Source organism: Peromyscus leucopus, chromosome 4, assembly GCF_004664715.2.
Source record: "Peromyscus leucopus breed LL Stock chromosome 4, UCI_PerLeu_2.1, whole genome shotgun sequence".
NCBI lineage: Eukaryota > Metazoa > Chordata > Mammalia > Rodentia > Cricetidae > Peromyscus > Peromyscus leucopus.
The window spans coordinates 5,438,309-5,459,296 of record NC_051066.1 but is presented as its reverse complement, the minus strand read 5'-3'; the positions used below and the strand labels follow the sequence as shown (position 1 = coordinate 5,459,296).

Sequence of the window (20,988 nt, the reverse complement as noted above, 5' to 3'; positions counted from 1 at the left end):
GCTGTCAAGCTTGGTGGCAAGTGTCCCTACCCACTGGGCCATCTTGCCAGCCCTGTCCATTCATCTCTAACTGGGCCCCTGCTATAAGCACTGTGCTAGTTGCTGCAGTGGGTTAAGAAGCCAGAGTGCAGCACATTCTCCAGTGGGCACCCGCTACCACACACTGGGACATGTACACAGGTCTACTGCAAAGCAAAAAGCTCCACATTCCGAAGACCAAAGGAGTGTCAGGTCGCAGGCTGTGGATTCAGAACGGTGAGGGCAGGGACAACAGCCAGCATCTGCTGAGGTCTCCTGCACGGCCCTCGCTGGGACGGGAGAAGAGGCTCAGGCCACAGACTAGCTCTTCATGTGTCAAAACAACAACTCAAACATGGCAAGGTCCAGGCAGTGCAGGGTCCGAGAGGAGCAGTGGGAGATGGGTGCTGACTCAGATCATGGAGAAGGGCCTTCTGGAGGAGGAGATGCTGGGGGCTTTGTCCCTGCAAGCACCTGAGACCATGACAGTTGCCACTGTCCCACATGCCTCACAGCCATCTCTAAACCAGCCAGGAGGATACAGGTGGGGACAAAGAGGCTCAGAGGGGGTAAGGGACTTGTCCAAAGTCACCTAGTTAAAGAAAATGGCTGGGCTCCCATGGGAACCATGCCCTCCCTGTCACACCACATTACCTCACCCAAGGGCTGCAAAGCACAGTGCAGAGCCGCTCACTTCCCTCGGAGCCACCCATCTGCCTTGGTCAACAGGACTCCAGCCTACCAACCTGACTACACAGTGAGTTTCCCTCACGGGCCTTCCCCCGGCCCCACCAAAGCATAATGCATTGGACAAACAAACAAAAGCTGTCATAGGAAGACTAAGGAAATCACAGCACCCCGAGTTCCTACTGTGCGGCTTTAAAGTGTGCGCAGCTCGACAGCATATGGCAAATCAATTACTAGTTTAAATCTTAAAACAAAAACATGGCAAATGCAGCACAGAAATAATCAGGTACAATGGTTCGGCTCAGATTACGGCGGCCACTGGAGTTTTGAATACAATTAATCATCGTTCCAGGCAATGGGAAGCCATATTGACACTTATTCCTAATTTGAATATTTAATTAGGGTGAAGTTCTTCATCAAATTATCGCAGAACTGGGAGAAAGCCTGGAAGACTTACACAATTACTATCTTAACCCCTTCCCAGCTGCTCCCTGCTGAGAGCATGCCGGCTCTGCCAGAGGAGGCGGAGGAGGCGGAGGCGGAGGCAGCGGCCCGCTCTGCCCTGGCCTGCGCTCTGCCCTGGCCCGCTCTGCCCTGGCCTGCCTGCCCTGGCTCTGAGACTAGGGAGGAAGGAGGAGTTAGGACTGCAACAGAAGGATGCCAAAGGAGGACCCCAGGCTGTGAACCAGGCCTGCACTGACCCGATTCCGAGACGGACCCTGAAGAGTAGGAAGTGACGAGCTGTGTGCTTATGGAGCCTCAGCTGCAACAGGTCTACCTACATTCCCCACTTAATTCTAGCCAGGCCTGCAAGGAGGTGCCTTTACCCCATCTCAGAGAAGGAGAAACAGAGGCCTGGAGCAGTGCTGAGTCTTGCTCAAAGTGGTCAAGACAGCCAAGTTACTCGTCACCCAACAGTTCCTACAGCAGCTTCCTCCTGGCCCTGGTCTAATCATCAGTTAATCAGTATGGACTCTCAGCCTGACCTCTGACTTACATTCATGCTATAAACCACATCTATATACAAAGACATGCTCGTGGTGTGTTGTGTGATGTGAGAGTTAACATCAGTAACCAAGAGAAGAATGAGCCGGGTGGCGGTGGCGCACACCTTTAATCCCAGCACTCAGGAGGCAGAGCCAGGCGGGTCTCTGTGAGTTCGAGGCCAGCCTGGTCTACAGAGTGAGATCCAGGATAGGCTCTAAAAGGAATGTGCCTTGGCTAAGGTACCACGCATGGGAGGCAGGCTGATGACAAGCTGCTGTCATTAGGACCATTCAACCTTGTGGGTTATTGTCATTCAGTAAATTCTGACTCTGTGGGAAGACACAAACCTGCTCAGCTGTGTCTGGCAGAGTGTGCTCAGGGCACCCACCACACCTGGCTTTTCATGTTGGTTCTGGTATTGAACTCAGGTCTTTATGTTTGCCTGGCAAGCACTTCATGGGCTGAACTGTATGCTCAGCTCCCACAAAAAGGCTTTGGTTGCCATTTCATTACATCCCACCCCAGTGATTACACAACCCAAAGTAAGTACTCTCTCCTCCAAGACACCTCTACTCTCAGCCCCCACTCAGGCTAAAGGCCTCTTCTGAGCTCCATGGAGGTGCGAAGGATCAGTGACAGGCTGGGCCACAGGGGCAAATGTCTTAATGATTCAAATGGGCTCCATCACCCGCTTTTGGGGGGCCTCCTACCTCCCTCTGCAATGGCCCCTTCAGCAGGACAGAAGGAAGGAACCACTTCACACAGTCCAACACCACATAGCCTCTCACCACAGTCACCCACCACCAGACCTAAGTCCGGTCACAGCAGGAGACCCTAGATCCATCAGGCCCGCTCTGAGCAAATGGCGTCAGGAACTTTGAAACTTTCCTTTGTATATTACATTAATCCATATAAGAAAATCTCGCTTTTAATGAGGAGTGATGTAGTCACAAACTCTCCAGAGCCATAATTAGAGCAAACTAATTGAAGTTGTGTTTTGACACACTTTCCAAATTCACGGGTGCCGGATGACATATTCACAACACTGCTGCCGCACAACCATGGCGACGGCAAAATCATGAGGCTAATAACGCTTATTTGCATTCTTATCACGCCGGCAGCTCTCCCTTAAATACTGTTTCTACCACTGCTCCTTTACTGGAACTTTCCACTAGACGGTATTAGCAGTAATTATTAGTGCTTTAGTGGAATTTTAATGTGAAGAATAACAACGTGCATTAGCATACACTGACTGGCTATGCCGCCTCCTGACCACCACCCGTCTGCTGGTTTGGGGTGCTCCCCGGCTGGGCCCCAGGGTGACCAGATGCCATCTTTGCAGCATTTATAGCAACCTCGCAGGGTCCACACCCAGTGAGATCTGAAGTTCCTCATTTACTGTTTCGAACGCTTGATGAGAAAGTCTTTCTTCTCTTTCTCCTTCTCTCTTGTAAGGACAATAAAATGAAATAGTTAAATAGGGATTTTTCCGAGCTGTTAAAAAAATTCTCAATTTACAATCCTGTCTTGGCCAATAATACTAATGAGTTCCAGGAGGCCAGGCTGTGGCCAGTCTCTGTCGCCACCCACCCTCATGGGGATTAAAGGCAGACAGGGGACAACTCACTAGTGGGTGGGAGGAGGGCTGGATCCACCAATGTGGAGGCACTGTTTGCCACCAGCAAGGCCAAGTTTTTGTATGTTTAACTCAGACAGACAGACACACGCACAGGCATACACAGGCGCGCGCGCGCGCGCGCGCGCGTGCGCGCGCACACACACACACACACCAAAGACTCGACACTTTTAAATAATGGTTATTAATGACATGCTCTTTGAAAGTGACAAATTACTTCTGATATTTAGAATCCAAGAGGTATGAAGAGTGATCATGTTCCACAGAACATGACAGGAGATGATAGTGGGCACACAGAGCTCTCACTGACCTGGAGTGGGAGGAAGGCAGGGGTCTGCTTGGGGCACTGGGCTGGTGTACATGGTGGTGACCACAGACTGCCCCAGCTGTCCATGTTGTGACTGAGGGCACATCCTGTCGGGGGGCACACACCCTAGTGGTATGCTCATCTTCGGTGGAAAACCTGAGGTTCTTACTGTGTTGTGGGGAGACCTGGGAGCCACTGAAACCCCAGACTCCTTAAGTATCCTAGGATTAGAAACAACCACGGCTTCATTCACCGCCCATGAACATGCATGGGTGGAATTCCCAGCTATTCAACGGACTGTGGGACCCTGTCAATCCTCCACTGAGAAGAATCAGACAGGCGGAGAAAACACTTCCTTAGAGAATGGTCAAAGACGATCTGTTCCCCCAAAGCCTGGAGATTTTCTGTTGACCAGCTTACAACCTGTACCAATCTGCTATTTCTCAAGTCACAATTACTTCCAAAACATTAAAAAGGGGAGCAAACTCCCAGAGCTGCCGTGGCACTCTGATTCACTGTCTTTATTCACTACACTTAAGTTTTATTACAGTCGAACCATGCAATGCCAAACACCTACCTCCCATATGAAAGAAATGAAGAGGAAAAGAGCCAAGCCTGGCCCAGGGCCGCACCCTTCCATCCCAGATGATCAAGTCTAATCCTATAAACTGAAATATTTAAAGAGGCACTAAACCTCACTGACCCAACTTCTAAAAACCAGGAACACATGGGTACCCCTGGCTTTTCATCTCCTTCCAGCTGACAGGGCTGCCTTTCCGAATTTCAAGAGCAGCAGCCAAGCCCATAACGAGCTGCATGTGTGAGAGCCCAGGGCAGGCGAGTGGCCAGGCGGCACTTGAAGCCCCAGACCTCACCAAGAACCCCAGGCAACAGTTTCCTCCTTTAGCCTACTCCATCTTAAGAGCCATGGAAAACACCTTGGTTAGCAGAATAAGTTTCTGGCAAGGAGGAAGTGGGATGTGGGCCATGGGCTGGACAGCTGTGTTTGGCCTGGCGCCAGTTCATACCTGCTGGCTATAAGAAACACCGAGGTCTGGCGCCAGTTCACACCTGCTGGCTATAAGAAACGAAACACGGAGGCAAAGGGCTGAAAACCAGGAGGCCCGAGGCTCCGTGGAGGAAGAAGCAGGGTGCGCCCGTGGTCCTGGACTCTAGTGCTGGCTTCTCCTAAGCCTCACTCTTGGCAGGTCAGTCTTCTCTCTTAAACGAGAGACTGCATTGTTTACCTTGGAAAAGATAAAAGCTATGCATGTGCATGTACACACATGTACACATATGCACATACTCATGCACAATCACAGGCATGCACTTAAGTATTTATATGATGCCTAACACAGGAGGCTCAGAAACTTGTAGCTGAAATGATAACAACTGTATTTATTCTAATAATCACTATTAATATCATTCAACTAGAAAGAAAACATATGCTGTTCAAGAAGGATCTTTGAATTGAATTTTACCCAACCCATGGGCAAAAATTCAACCCAAATAAACTCAGAAGATTTTCTGAAAGTTACTGAAGGCAAAGGATTTTATTAACTATCCAAATTAATAATTGAAACCCTGTCTTGAAACAGAGCAGTCTAGAGGGGAGGGAGGTGAGCCCCCCGGAAGGAGTGTGGGCAAATGCTCATTTTTACTGTTTCAGATTTCCACTAGAGACCCAAGTGAAATATTCCACGGAGCTACCTGCACAGAGACTGTCAGCTTCCACTCTGATAAAAGGTAAAACATCCTCCTCTAAGTGGCCAGGTTCACAAAACCAACCCCAAAGTGAGCTGATAAATCTGGCCTGACGCACGAAGAACTATTTTCATAATCCTGAAAAAGGCCTTTCTCCAAAGCTGGGGGCTGACCGCACAAAGAGCAGGGTGACTGGAGAGCGAGCCTCAGGAAGGACTTGGCACCCACAACCCAGCTTTCCAGGACAACCTCTATGCAGAAGCTACACAACCATCACTGTGAGAAATGAGACACTCGCCATGCCACACCAACTACAGCACAGCGTTCTAGCAAGTGTGCAAGCAGCAGACACCTTGTTAAAACCCGGTGTGAGGGACTGACAGCCGCCGTGGCTCAGAGGTAGGAGCCATATTGACTAATAGTCAATTCTTCATTAAACAGAAGCCCTGACTTCCCAAGACGCCATATTAAAAATTAATATCTAAAAGTGTATTGCTCAGCCTAAAGTCATCATTCATACCGAACAATACCAAACTGCATTCTAATGAAATTTCTCCTTCAAAATTCCCCAACACCAGCACGAAGCTGGGTTTGGCTTCAGAAGTGGTCAAAGGCTCTGGTCACCAGCACCTTACTGGGAAGGTGGCTTTCACAAGACTCACTCTGGTCTGGAACCAACAATACTGCCCGGAACCCTGCTGTAGTGGGGTGGTGGAATTGTGCAAGGGGTGATGGCATGGGACCTTTGGGTATGGATGGTACTGCCTTCAGCCAGCAGCTACAGCTCAAGGGCACCACACTGGACCCCTTTAGTGTGAATTCAGATGCTGATGTCATATCCAGCCAGGGGGCCTGGGGAGGCGACTTCCAGCCCCTTAGGAAGTCCCTGCCACCACTTCCCACTCTAACTGCTGGTCTGGAGCCTGGAGAAGCTGCCTGTTTAAGACAGTGGCGTGCCAGAGGGCTGTCTCTCAATCGGGTGCAGGCCCAGTTCTCAATGAAAGCTCAATAAACTCAACAGCCTGGGGCCATGCAGTCACAGGCTGTGGGCACAGGGGAGGCCTGCAGGCTGAATGGGGCTGGCCTATGGGCTGAGATCTGGGCTCTGACGTAGCATCTGCGGACACTAGGAAAGGAACCTCATTCCTTTAATATCCATTTCTCTACGTGAAATGGGGCTGACAGCTGTGCCTGCCCCATGGAGCTATTGTTCCGGTGCTTGTTTACTGCTCATAAAGTCCCCGAGACAGGGCTGGGCAGCCCAGCTCTGCTGTGTGGGCGCTGCTGCTGGGGCTGGGGGACAGGAGCGCTGTACAGACAACACGAGAGGTGAAAAGAAGATGGTAAGTGCATACTGCGGCTAGCTCTGCACCAGCTCACATCACAGTCGGTCACAGTCGGTCAGTACATGCGTTCTGAAATTACTTCCCACATGCTGGCCACCTGGGACTCAGAGCTCTTAACCAGTCTGCAGCCACATTTCACCCCAACCGCTTCCTGTATCCGAAGAAACGGTACAGCTGAAAGGTTCCAGCTCACGGTGCCAGCGCACCACCATCGCCGCTGCTTCTTCGGGGGCACCACGGCCAGTCTTCTTCGGGGGCACCACGGCCAGTCTTCTTAGGGGGCACCACGGCCAGTCTTCTTCGGGGGCACCACGGCCAGTCTTCTTAGGGGGCACCACGGCCAGTCTTCTTCGGGGGCACCACGGCCAGGAGGATGTCCAGCCCAACTCCTCACGAGGGAAGAGGCTAGCACAGATGGGCACTCTCATAGTGGCTGCCAGAAGGAGTCGCTGCTGACCCCCAGCAGCCTCACCCCCACCCCAGCTCTGGAGCCCAGGCCTGGTCCCTGCAGCATTCTTACCCCTGCCCCAGCTCTGGGGCTCCTCTAGCAGCCAGCTGCTGGTCCTCTCTAGGGAGTGGTGTGAGGCACACAATGGATTCAAACTTCAGAGCAAACATCTGTGCACCTTGGGTTAAGAAGCTTTACACCATGGTATGCACCTTAAAAAGCATCTCACTAAACAAATAAAACAAAATCTGGGTGGGTTTTGTGAAGGAAAGAAAATCACACTGCAGTGGTGTTGAGCCCCATGCTCTCTGGACAGGACCAGGGCAGAGCGGCCACCCACCCCCGACTTGCCCGTGGCTCACCATGGAAGACCAACTCAGAGCATGCCACGGCTGCTCACTGTTAGCAGGGAGGAACAATTCCTTGGAACCAATTCTGACACTTGTCTGCAGCCTGACCAGGAGGTGGGGTGCATATGGCCCTTCTGAAAATGACGGCCCTTACACCACACCACAGCGTCTCACCCCAACCCTCAGGGCAGAGCCATCCCCTACGCAGAATCTGCCAGGCAAAAGTCTGCAGTGCCGTCTCCCGCCATGCAGAACAGGAAGTGTGTGCCACCACAGGAAGAGAAGACACGGCCTCCCTGCCCTGAGCTGGGTGGGCCTCTCACTCCAGTCCTGCCTCAGCAGGTGAAGTGGCAGATACATCTGTGGTGCAAAGATAATCTTGTAATTGAAAGCTGACAGAAGGCAGCTGGAAGATTTGAGGCCGTCGGTGTGTAGACATGAGGACTCCGCTTGCAGGGGACCTCCTGTGCTAGTCGGCCAGAACATTCCATGAGGCAGCTAACCTTGGCCCTGGGTTCAGCAGGGAGGTGGGGTTGGGCAGGCAGGATGCTGTTTGGCTCATGGGCTGTGACAGGGGATATGACAACAGTGAGAGCAGGTGGCATGATTTCCTATCTCCTTCAGGAAGGGCCATTAACCTTTTAGATGACAGCCCCGGGACCCAAATGATGGAACCATTTTTGAGGTCAGCAGGATCTATGTTCTTGAAACCTGACACCGACATGCAAAAGTTGTGACTGAATCGTGGTGTCCCCGAGAGGGAGACTAAGTGCGTGTGACAGGTCTTCTGCCGTCAGAATGCCCCACTTCTCAGAGTCTCTGTCACAGAATGATAATACCCATGCAAAGAGTTCAGTACAATTATGTCTGTCACTGAGAAACACACTTTGGAAACCGACTGACAACTTTCTGGGAGCTGGCAAATCACTGGGGGATCCCCAAACACCTCTAGGCAGCAAGCACCAGGCGGCAGAGAGGCCAGCTTGGCTGACTGACACCTGGGAATGTCTCCAAGCAGCTGCACCTTGAGGGGATGATGCTATGACCCCTGCTGGAAAACGTGCAGTGCACTCTGTGGCTTTTGGTGAGACAGTCCTTACTCTTGGGGGTCAGATGTCCATGAAGGACAGGCAGGCCTGGTAGGGTTTCTCCTGCAGGACCACAGGGTGCAAACAAGGACTCGTACTCCAGGCCCGTGAGTAGGGCAAAACACAGCACTGTGTGCATGTGTTCCAGTTTCTAGGCAGCCCCCATTCAAGGTCTACACAGAAACGAACTGTATCAGCATGTCCAGCACTCGGGGCCCTAGCTACTTATTTCAGATGGGCACTGGAGGGGCTCACACAGCAACCGCTTAAACATACCAGTGCTGGGCTGAGACACAGCATCAGCACCACTGATGCCTGGGCGTTCTGCAGGGCCTGTCTGCACCTATCCCAGGTACGCCACAGAAGCTTTCCTCCTCCTGGAGGCCCTGTCACTGACACCAGCACTTGAGTGCAAGGGGCAGTACCTGTGGAATCTGGAGCAGGTCTCAGTGGCCAACACCTACTCTGACATCCCAACATACCACTGACCAAGGCTACCACAGCACGGTGTCTGTTGAACCTGAATTTCTAAGGGAGGGAGCACAATCGGTGGTTTTAATTTGTCAACTTGACACAACCTAGAAACACCTGGGAGAAGTCTCAGTGAAGAACTGTCTAAATCAGACTGGCCTGTGGGCGTGTTGATGAGTTATCCTGAGTATGTGAACTGATGTTTGGAGACCCAGCACGAAAGTGGGCAGCACCGTTCCCTAGGCAGGGGATCCTGTATAAGTGGATAAAGCAAGCCCAGCACAAGCCTGCGGCACGGCATTCGCAGCTCTCTGCTCCTGGCTCCAGAGGTGATGTGGCCAACTCTCCTGCCTCCTGCTGCTCTGGCCTCCACTGTGATGGACTGGAGTTAAAGGCTACAGAGAACGAGCTAAAGAAACCCTTCCTCCTCAGCTGCATCGTCAGGGTATTTCATCACAGCAACCGGGAACTAGACCAGGCCAGGAGAGGAGGGAGATGGACACTTCCTGACTAAGGTGTGAGAAGCACAATTCCTCCGCTGGCATGGAAGTCCGAGAGACCCCACCTCCTTTGCTATTGTGACAATATCCCCGATAAACAATGCCAGAGAGGGAGGGTTTAGCTCACAGGTGCAAAGCTTTCATAGTCAGCCAGCTCTGTTGCTTTGGGGTGGAGGGAGACATGTAGCTGAGTAAAGCTTCTCACCTCAAGGTGGCCGGAAAGCAGGAGGCTTGGGGAGAGACTCCAGTGACTCTCTTCTTCCTATTGAGCCCCACCTTTCCAGTGTCTACCATTTCCCAATCACCTGTTCAACTGCGAATCCATCAGTAGATTAGTTGCTGATTAACTCAGCACTATCATGATCTAGTTATACACACACACACACACACACACACACACACAGTCTCACCTCCAACACTCACTAGAGGCCAGGCCTTCCACATATCAACATCTGAAGGACACTGCCCACCAAACCCTCAGCAGTAGCTAGTGACACCCCCCCCCAAGTGGTTCCATCAAGCCATAGAGCCCACTTCTGTGAGGCTTGCTTATTTATTTATTTATTTATTTATTTATTTATTTATTTATTTATTTATATCTTTTTGTTTTTTTGAGACAGGGCTTCTCTGTGTAGTTTTGGTGTCTGTCCTGGATCTCGCTCTATAGACCAGACTGACCTCGAACTCACAGAGATCATCCTGACTTCCCAGTGCTGGGATTAAAGGCGTGTGCCACCACTGCCCGGCTATTTATTTGTTTTAAAAAAGAAATGTTGAAAACCCAGTGCAGTGGTCCATGTCTCCAGTCCCAACACCCAGGAGGCACAGGCAGGTGGGTCTACACAACAAGGTAGTAAGTCCCAAGGTTATGGAGAGACCTAGTCTTGGGCGGGGGTCCAGCCACCTTAGCTTCCCCCCTTCTCCATTCACAAACGCTCATGCTCGCTCTAATGTTAACCATTTAAATAGCTGAAGCCAGCTGCCTACCTGTGCTCAGGTTAAAATTCCACACTGCAGTTTAGCAGTTTACTTGACTCTCTGCCGAACCTGTCAGGTGTGACAGGGACACAGCATGGCCATACACAGCAGGGTGCATGCCACAAGCTCAGGATCAGATCACAAGCGAGCGCGCACAGACACACACACACAGACACACACACAGACACACACAGACACACACACAGACACACAATACACACAACACACACACAGACACACACACACAGACACACACACACAATACACACACACACACACACACACACACACACACACACACACACTACCTCTGGGCCAAGTCTTCTGGCCCTGTGCTGTGGACCACGTGACCTGTGGGAGGTCTTTCTTTACACCCAGTGCCTTCTCCCTCCTGGTCCCAGGGGTGCTGCAGCTGTGGAGTTATCCGATTCTGCCCCTATTCTTGGCACAGCCACTCTCCCTAGTGACTGTGTCGTCTGTGGGTTGATAAGCATGACTCTGACATCTTTATCAAGCTTCTGACCCCACTGCTCAGCAAGCTGGGGCCAGCAGCCCACCAAGATCCATACCCTATGCCCCCCAGGTGGCAGCCCCGAGCAGAACAGGAACCATCCCCTCCCCACAAAGCTGGCTCACTTAGCTAAGGCCAGCCCAGCAGAGGGGTGGGGAGCTGGGACATGGCCTCAGCCCTCAGGTCACCCCATCCTACTGGATAATGTGCCTGACACTGATGGGCAGGGGTGGAATGCTTGCTGGCTGGAGGGAGATCTAGCCTCCAGGTCCTGGACAAAGTGGTCTGCCCCAGAGACCTGGCAGAGGTTTGTGGGTGAAACCAGGGCTCACTGCACAGAGGGTGAGTTCTGCCAAGCTATTTTATACCGCTTTTGACACAAATTCCACTGAACTCAATGCTCAATTCCCGGGACATCGCCAACGAGCATCCTACCTACCCTGAGGCCTTTGTTTAGGAAGGCAGGGAGGGGCCCAGATCGAGTTCCACCATGACTGCCCTTGAAGCAGTGGGAAGGCTCAGGTGCTGCTGGGATGAGGAAGGTGACGGCCTGTCACCTGTGAAAAGGTCAGCAAATGCCCCTTTTGTCTGAAGTCAAGTTGGAAACGACAGCTCTCCGAAAAGCTGCTGGGCACGCTTTAAACCCAAGTGTTGGCAGAGCACATGTTCTTGGCTTTTGAAACGGACTCCCAGGCTCATGAGACAGCTTGTCTGCCACCCACTCCATCTCCCTCCCAGCGTGCATCCTGCCACCTTCTAGGTGGCCAGTAGAGGGCACCCCACCACCACGCTCCTGGCAGCTACGCTTTGGTTCTCAGATCAGGTGTTCCCACACAAAGACCAGGGAAGTACCTGATGTTTGCGATTTACTGCTCCTTGGGAAAACCATGAACTTGCTGTATGTGCGATGATGTCACCTACATAAAGGTACACAGGGAACGAGCTCAAAGGAAATGTAACCAAAGGTTATGAGGATGTGCTCACTGGAAACGGGTTTTGTTTTTCTACTAAGTTCTATATTCTGCCAATTCCCCACAAGCACTTAGCGCTCTTGTGATTGAAAAGCTCGGCAGTGCTCACGGATGGGAGTCATCTGGAGGGTAGCAACGTGGTTTCTCACTGATGGAGAAGCGTGTGCTGTGACAGTAGAGGGGCTAGCCCAGTGACCTGAGCACAGGCAGCTCAGAGGGGTGGCCCAGGGGAGGCCCAGGGTTCCTGTGAGCACGGGCTCAAGAGGAGGAAACAGGAATGGAAGTGAGGTGCCAGTCTGCCTTAATTCTGGGGTCTGGAGCTGGGACACAGCGGGCTGGAAGTTACGGACAGGGGTGGAGTGTGGAAATCTGGGCGGGGGTAGTCTATGGGGGAGCTGAGTCTTCAAGTTACCATAAAGCTGTCAGTCCCTGCAAAGTCCCAGCATGCTCCCCTTCCTGTCTTCAGTAGAAAATTGAAGTAACTAGCAATTCTTTAAAAAAAAAAATCAAAGATACTGGATAGGAAAAGAATAAAATCCCAAAGCCAACTCACAAAAGATAAAAACAGCAAACCCAGATGACTTAAGAGGCTGGCACAGGCACACACACACTGCCTGTAAATCAACACCCAGCCAGAGAGGAGACTGGGAGAAACACACAACCGCATTTGCATACAGGAGGTGATCCTCCTGAATGCTGCTGGCTTAACTCAGCCAAATTAGAATACATTTTATATTGACTATTTTGACATTTGTTTTATTTGGCAAGTAAAACAGAACTGATCCAATTTCCTTGCAGCCATTGTAAACCATAAACTGTGCTCCAAGGCCATAAAACACAGAGCTTTGTAAGGGCTGTGCTGGGTGACACCACCCTCCAGCCCCACCAGCTCCGGGCTACCGGCTGTGGCGTAGGTGACCTGGCTCTCCTGTGACAGGCAAGCTCAGGACATACATTCTCTGTTTCTTCTGGGACAGTAGGGACCCCGTCCAGTAAGTTTTTGTCAAGTCAGCACAAGCTAGGCCCATTAGGAAAGAGGGAACCGCTCCTGAGAAAATGCCTCCATCAGCTCGGCCTGCACGCAAGTCTGTGGGGCACTTTCTTGATTACTGCTAACTGATGGAGGGCCCAGCCAGCACGGGGAGCAAGCCATGGAGAAAGAACACTCCTCCACAGCCTTTGTCAGCTCTGCCCTGTCTTCCCAATGATGGGCTATGACAGGATGGACGCCAAGTCAGTCTTCCCCAGGTTGCTCTTGGTCAGTGGTTTTTGTTTGTTTGTTTGTTTTTTCTTCACAGCAATAGAAAACAAATTAGAACAGCTTCATTCCACACAATAGGATTTATCAACTGCTTGAGGTGATGCCCATTTCTGGGTCCTCCAGAGCACATGTGTCTTTGGAGAGTGGCTCTATTTATCCAAGGCCGTGGAGCCCCGAGGGCTCTGCGGCTCTGTCTGCAGCTAACTCAGACTTGAGCTGACAAGAGCATAGAGACAAGTGGACCTCACCCAGCACAGACGACCGCCCGGAACGACGCCGGCAGAGTTATCATTATTGTAACGAATGTAGTCTCCTGAAAACTCACCACTTTCTAAGGACTTCTAGTTTGTAGTCCCTGGAAAGCACAACCATCATGGGCAGCTAAGCCGTCCTGCGGGTCTCCGATGGGCCTACTGGCAGAGCTGAGAGGGAGTTCTGTCCGCTGGAAGCCAGGGCCCTGGTCACTGGCTGCCACACACACCCGTGTGTCTATAAGCTCACTTGAATGGCAAGCCAATTTTTGTGTTTTGTTTAATCTGGTTTGGTTTTTGAGACAGGGTCTCACTATGTGGCCTTGGCTGGCCTGGAACTTGCTACATAGACCATGCTGGCCTGGAACTCAAAATCTGCCTGCCTCTGCCCTCTGCCTCCTGAATGCTGGGATTAAGGGTAAGAGACACCACGCCCAGCTTGACCAACCAAGCTTGAGCTCCACCTCTGGCTGTGTTGGGAACCTGTGGTATAACCATGATACAGAATATCGAGAGGCCTTTGTACACACGAAACACACACATTTCTGACCATGACTTTCTAAGGCCCAAGTTTAGACCTGCAAATTTTCAGCTACATGTTGCACTATTTCAGCAGATATTAAGTGGGTGTTTTCTAAACTGTTGCATGGCTTGGCAGCGCCCGAGATCCTCAGCAAAGCCTCACCTGGGAAGGTTTGGGGCCGGGGTGGAAGCAGCTGACGACTGTGAGGGCGTGGTGGGTTGAGATGAGTCGTGGTTTCTTGGCACTCTGCCCATGCGATACCAGATGCCCATGCTGTTCAGTTCCCTGCAGGAGAAAAGGAAAACCTTCAAGGTGCTGCTGAGCTTGGAGCACTGGCCTGAGCCACAAAGCCAACCGTCTTTGCACTGTCTCAAACCCCAGGAAGACCACTCTCCCTGTGTAAGACAGGCTCCCTCACCCCCTTCATGCCCGAGCCTGGCATGGTTGCAGCTCAGGCCCTCTGTGTGGTGTGGCCATCTTTACCTACCTGGGTATGCCCACCTGTCTGCTCTGGGCATGCCCACCTGCCTGCTCTGGGCATGCCCACCTGCCTGCTCTGGGTATGCCCACCTGCCTGCTCTGGGCATGCCCACCTGCCTGCTCTGGGCATGCCCACCTGCCTGCTGTGGTATGCCCACCTGCCTGCTCTGGATATGCCCACCTGCCTGCTCTGGGTACACTGCCTTGCTTGTTGGCATGTGTTCACTATTCATTTTACCATCTCGTTGCTCTCAAGTACTCTATGTGGTCAGGGGGAGGCAGCTGGCAAAGGCTCTGGAGACACATGCCTGACTTCCAAGCATGAGAGGGATTCTTCTTCAAGTCCACACACACTTCCACATGTCAGGATTTGGCCCCTCATAGCTGGGGGTCACAGCATGTGGCCTCACTCCAAGGTCAGTTGGGAAGATGGCCTCAAACCCTCAAACTAGAGGCTCACAGCCCACAAACCAGCACAACCAAGAGTAGATACACAGCGTACATGGTGTGGCAGCCACAGTGGCCGTAAGTAGATACACAGCATACATGGTGACAGGCACAGTGGCTGTGAGTAGATGCACAGCATACATGGCGTGGCAGCCAGTGGCCATGAGTAGATACACAGTGTACATGGTGACAGGCACAGTGGCCGTGAGTAGATGCACACCATACATGGTAACAGGCACAGTGGCTGTGAGTAGATGCACAGCGTACATGGTGTGATAGGCACAGTGGCCGTGAGTAGATGCACAGCGTACATGGTGTGGCAGCCACAGTGGCCGTGAGTAGATGCACAGTGTACATGGTGTGGCAGCCAGTGGCTGTGAGTAGATGCACAGCATACATGGTGTGACAGGCACAGTGGCCGTGAGTAGATGCACAGCATACATGGTGTGACAGCCACAGTGGCCGTGAGTAGATGCACAGTGTACATGGTGTGGCAGCCAGTGGCCATGAGTAGATACACAGTGTACATGGTGACAGGCACAGTGGCTGTGAGTAGATGCACACCATACATGGTGTGGCAGCCACAGTGGCTGTGAGTAGATGCACAGCATACATGGTGTGGCAGCCACAGTGGCCGTGAGTAGATGCACAGCGTACATGGTGTGATAGGCACAGTGGCCGTGAGTAGATGCACAGCGTACATGGTATGATAGGCACAGTGGCCGTGAGTAGATGCACAGCGTACATGGTGTGGCAGCCACAGTGGCCGTGAGTAGATGCACAGTGTACATGGTGTGGCAGCCACAGTGGCCGTGAGTAGATGCACAGTGTACATGGTGTGGCAGCCAGTGGCTGTGAGTAGATGCACAGCATACATGGTGTGACAGCCACAGTGGCCGTGAGTAGATGCACAGTGTACATGGTGTGGCAGCCAGTGGCTGTGAGTAGATGCACAGCATACATGGTGTGACAGCCACAGTGGCCGTGAGTAGATGCACAGTGTACATGGTGTGGCAGCCAGTGGCTGTGAGTAGATGCACAGCATACATGGTGTGACAGGCACAGTGGCTGTGAGTAGATGCACACCATACATGGTGTGGCAGCCACAGTGGCCGTGAGTAGATGCACACCATACATGGTGACAGGCACAGTGGCTGTGAGTAGATGCACAGCGTACATGGTGTGATAGGCACAGTGGCCGTGAGTAGATGCACAGCGTACATGGTGTGGCAGCCACAGTGGCCGTGAGTAGATGCACAGTGTACATGGTGTGACAGGCACAGTGGCCGTGAGTAGATGCACAGCGTACATGGTGTGACAGGCACAGTGGCCGTGAGTAGATGCACAGTGTACATGGTGTGGCAGCCAGTGGCTGTGAGTAGATGCACAGCATACATGGTGTGACAGGCACAGTGGCCGTGAGTAGATGCACAGTGTACATGGTGTGGCAGCCAGTGGCCATGAGTAGATACACAGTGTACATGGTGACAGGCACAGTGGCTGTGAGTAGATGCACACCATACATGGTGTGGCAGCCACAGTGGCTGTGAGTAGATGCACAGCGTACATGGTGTGGCAGCCACAGTGGCCGTGAGTAGATGCACAGTGTACATGGTGTGGCAGCCAGTGGCTGTGAGTAGATGCACAGCATACATGGTGTGGCAGCCACAGTGGCTGTGAGTAGATGCACAGTGTACATGGTGTGGCAGCCAGTGGCTGTGAGTAGATGCACAGCATACATGGTGTGACAGGCACAGTGGCTGTGAGTAGATGCACAGCGTACATGGTGTGGCAGCCACAGTGGTCGTGAGTAGATGCACAGTGTACATGGTGTGGCAGCCAGTGGCTGTGAGTAGATGCACAGCATACATGGTGTGGCAGCCACAGTGGCTGTGAGTAGATGCACAGTGTACATGGTGTGGCAGCCACAGTGGCCGTGAGTAGATGCACAGTGTACATGGTGTGGCAGCCAGTGGCTGTGAGTAGATGCACAGCATACATGGTGTGGCAGCCACAGTGGCTGTGAGTAGATGCACAGTGTACATGGTGTGGCAGCCAGTGGCTGTGAGTAGATGCACAGCATACATGGTGTGGCAGCCACAGCGGCCGTGAGTAGATGCACAGCGTACATGGTGTGGCAGCCACAGTGGCTGTGCTCCACACTGCACACCTGTGATGTGAATGAGGCAAGCTCACTCTTGGCAATCAAACAGGATAACTTCTGCCACCCCAAAATGGTGTCCATGGGACTGGAAGCTGAGGGACAGCATCTCTTCTTCCAAAAATAAAAGGCATTTACTCTGTGGGTCTTGGGTGCAGCCGGGGGGGGGGGGTGTTCTAAACCTGCTCAGAAGAGCGAGCCCACCTTTCTCCACCCCGCTGCAGCCTGTACTTCAGTGGACGCTGCGTCCTTTCCAGTCTGAGATTTCTGCCTCTCAGAGCACAAGTTCAGGCCCTTGAATGTGGCACTCAGATTAAGTGACTTTGGTACTTAAAAATCATGCTATGTCTTCTAGGAGAGGATGTTATGGCTCAAGATGAAATAAAAATTGTACTCCAGCAATTTAAAAAATTATACCAAGGAAGAAAGATTCTAGTTTTGTTTATCAAGACAAATACTGATTTAAAAAAAAACCCATTCTTCAGAATTGTTTAAAACAGTTAAAATTGCATCTTTTAAAAAATAGTATTGTGGGGGGCTGAAGAGATGGCTCAACAGTTAAGAGCACTGGCTGCTCTTCCAGAGGACTCAAGTTCAATTCCCAGCACCCACATGGCAGCTCACAACTGTCTGTAACTCCAGTTCCAGGGGATCTGACACCTTCACACCAATGCACATAAAATGAAGTTAAACAAATGATTAAAATAGTATTGTAAAGAGAGATGTGAAGAGTAGATGCAGGTGCACTGTGGAAGTGCAGTGGCTGCTGTCCTGTGACTGGGGCCTGGGGGGTGCCGGGAGGTCGCTCTGCTCACGGCTTCCGCCCCTCAACCTGCTTGCACAGTTAGTTTAACTCAGGGCACAAAGCAGGATTTGCAGGCGTGGGAGGGATGGCCAAGCCCTTCCTTTCCTGTTCTTTCTTGGTGCAGGGGATGGGGCTGTACCACTAACGCCCAGCCTAAACCCATCTTGACGAGAGTATGCGAATCCAAGGGGGCAGAGGCTGAAGAACCTCAGCTGCAAGACCCAAGATGCAACCACCTCAGTGCAGGAAGCATCCATTTTCCTGGGTTCATCCAGCCCCACCCCAGCCCTGCCCACCTGACCTTTGACCTCCTGCACATTTTGGCACAGCTGCCCTCCTTCACTGTTCCTCCTTGAGCTCTACTGCAGCAGTCCTTACTCAGGCCAGCCAGCGAGGGAATGACCTTTCCCAGGTAACAGTGACCAGGTAGGGCCGCACCTGATGCCGGTCAGAGGAATCACAACCAAGAACACTGAAATCTAGAACTGTGACGGGAACCACAGGAAGGCAGACTTGCTAATCTCTGAAGCCGCTCAAAGGGACAGCAGTGTCATGCCTCCCCAGAGGAACAGGTGTCAGATGGAGTCCCAGCAGAGGACCAAGAGGGAGGAGATGAGGTGTTCTCATCCTCTGAGTTCCTACTTCTGCCTGCCTAAGCCTGGCTGCTGTGTCAGCCAGCAAACGCCTCCTTTTGCTTAAGCCACCCTGGGTGGCTTCCCGTCACTCAGGCCCAGAGGTCCAAGGGGAAGAGCTGGGGTTTGCCTGCACTTGGAGTTTACGGAGCTGCTCTGGAACCAGGCCCTGCTTCCTTCTGAGGCTCCAGGTGACCAGGACCCAGTGGGCCCAGCCTCCAGCAGGCTCTCTGCTATTAGAAGACATGCATTGTAGAGTCCTGTAATATGTGGGTTTCTTTCTGACTTACAACCAGTGTGTCTAGAATAAAACCCAGGGGACCACTATTTCCCTCTGGGTCCAGCGTTAGCCCTGGTGTGCCCACAGGTGGGCCTCTGTTCCCAGGATGAACCACACTCACTCCCACTCTGCCCACCCAGTTCAACCTTCTCTTCACAGCTGGTTCTCCTGACTCAGAGATCTATGCTTAGTAACCCTGCCTCCTGTCTTAACTGGAGTAGGCCAGCTCATCACATTCCCCTCACTGTCTGAAATGACCGTGTTCATCTTCTTGCTCACTGCTCATCTCTCTTTTCAGAACAGCCTCTCTGTGAGGACAGGCCTGTCTCTCTTCCCTGCACACAGGATCTGTCCAGTGGTACAAACGGGTTGGCCATAAAATGCCCCAGGCTGATGAGCAGTGTGAAGAGTTGAGGTCCACAGTAGCACCCAGGCAGCATGCGGAGGGGCCTGAAAGGTGATTGATTGTACAGGGACCAGAAGGCCTAGGATGGAGCTACACTGTAAGCTGAGGTAGACTGAGGTCAGAGTCAGTGATGAGCAGCAAGAGCTATGGATTATGGCTGAGCCTCACGAGCCATGCAGGAGTGGTCCCAGGAGTGGCCCAAACACTCTCAGGGGAGGGAGATCCGTGTGTGGAAACACGGTTGAGACTTACCCAATAAATGTGTACTGGGGAGGTGCCTGCTTGGTCCGGCCCATGATGCGAATGTCACAAATGGCAGCTTCGGTTGAATCCCGGGGAATAAATTTAATGCATAGCCTCTTCTTCCTGAAGGCCACCTCCTCTAAGGAAATAACAACAGAAAGGTGTGAGTCTGATGGAGACACTGCCTCCTCTCCCGTTTGGGCTGCAGAAGGGATGGCCACCCTTGTCATCTGGAAGAAGCTCCTAAGGACGGGTGATGGCAACAGAGTACACCAGTCAGCCTGCCCTGCATCCAGGGCCTGACCCCAGACATGCTGGCCGAGAAGGAGCTCCCCAACTGCTGCCACTGCTGCCACCGCTGCCGCCGTCTGTGGACACCACCCAGGGACATGCCACTGTAAGGCTGCTCTTGCTTTTCAGTTTTTAGTATAGAAATCTTCAAGCATACCCCAAGGAACGAGACCCGCAGGGCAGAGCCATCTGCTTCTGGTCAGCACACTGGCTCCAGCTCTTCACACACCTTTAATTTTCCTGTCTGGATATATGGAACAAACTTCCCAGCACTACGTCGTGTTGCCCAGCTTTACCCCAGAAGGCATGGCTGTCATGTCCCTGCCATTTCTACCAAGAACAAGGAAATTCCCGAACTCATGGTCTGAATTCAAGTTTCTCCATCATCGCACAATGCCCTGCCCTGCACTGTCTGGATCCACATCTAGACTGTGTGCTCTGCAGTGGCCTGGCAGGTCTCTCAGTCCTTTTTGCACTATCACCACCCCTCGAGGCTCCTTGTTGCTTTGTTCAGCCCTCATCCAGTGGCACGTCGGAGCTGGCTGGCTTTGGCCCAGTCAGACCTCTCTGGAAGGCAGCACATGTGTGGGCTCCCAGGGCCACTGCACTGAGTTCCACAGCGCGGGCCCAAGGCCTGGATCACAGCACTCCTGTGCGCCGCTCTCACTGTGGTTTGTAGGATGCGCGTAGCTAGGAACCACGAATAGCACTTCTCCAAATTCTGCCATTCCTTCTGCATTGATGAGCTCAGTTCTTCTTTCTGAAACATAACTCTTCTTCAGCTATGCGCCACTCCAAGGTTGATTTTGACCAGGAAGGAATGCCAGTGTGTGGCTCTTCTCTGTCACTTGTCCAGCCCACACACAATGGGCTGGAGCTGTAGCAATGGACGACGGTGCCCATCGAGGTGGTGGTGTGGTTCATCAGTGGTTCTGAACTTTTCCTAACAGTTCACGAGTCTTTTTTTTTTTTTTTTTTTTTTTTTTTGGTTTTTTCAAGACAGGGTTTCTCTTGTGTAGCTTTGCGCCTTTCCTGGAACTCGCTTTGGAGACCAGGCTGGCCTCGAACTCACAGAGATCCGCCTGCCTCTGCCTCCCGAGTGCTGAGATTAAAGGCGTGCGCCACCACCGCCCGGCAACCACGAGTCTTTCAGTTGGATTTGTGGGTTGCTTTTTTTTTTATTTTTTAAAGATTTTTGAAATTAAA

The 20,988-nt window shown here is 52.2% G+C and overlaps 1 protein-coding gene across 2 annotated transcripts in view; it reads right to left on the bottom strand.

Annotated features, from left to right (window-relative positions):
- Mvb12b (multivesicular body subunit 12B) overlaps positions 1-20,988 on the bottom strand; it is a 162,787-nt gene that overhangs the window by 84,619 nt on the left and 57,180 nt on the right. For both annotated transcript variants that reach the window (XM_028886052.2, XM_028886054.2), the window contains exons 5-6: positions 19,501-19,630; positions 14,200-14,322 (exon numbers count right to left, since the gene is read on the bottom strand). In XM_028886052.2, coding sequence (XP_028741885.1) covers positions 14,200-14,322; positions 19,501-19,630 — 253 coding nt within the window. The remainder of the gene's footprint in view (positions 1-14,199; positions 14,323-19,500; positions 19,631-20,988) is intronic.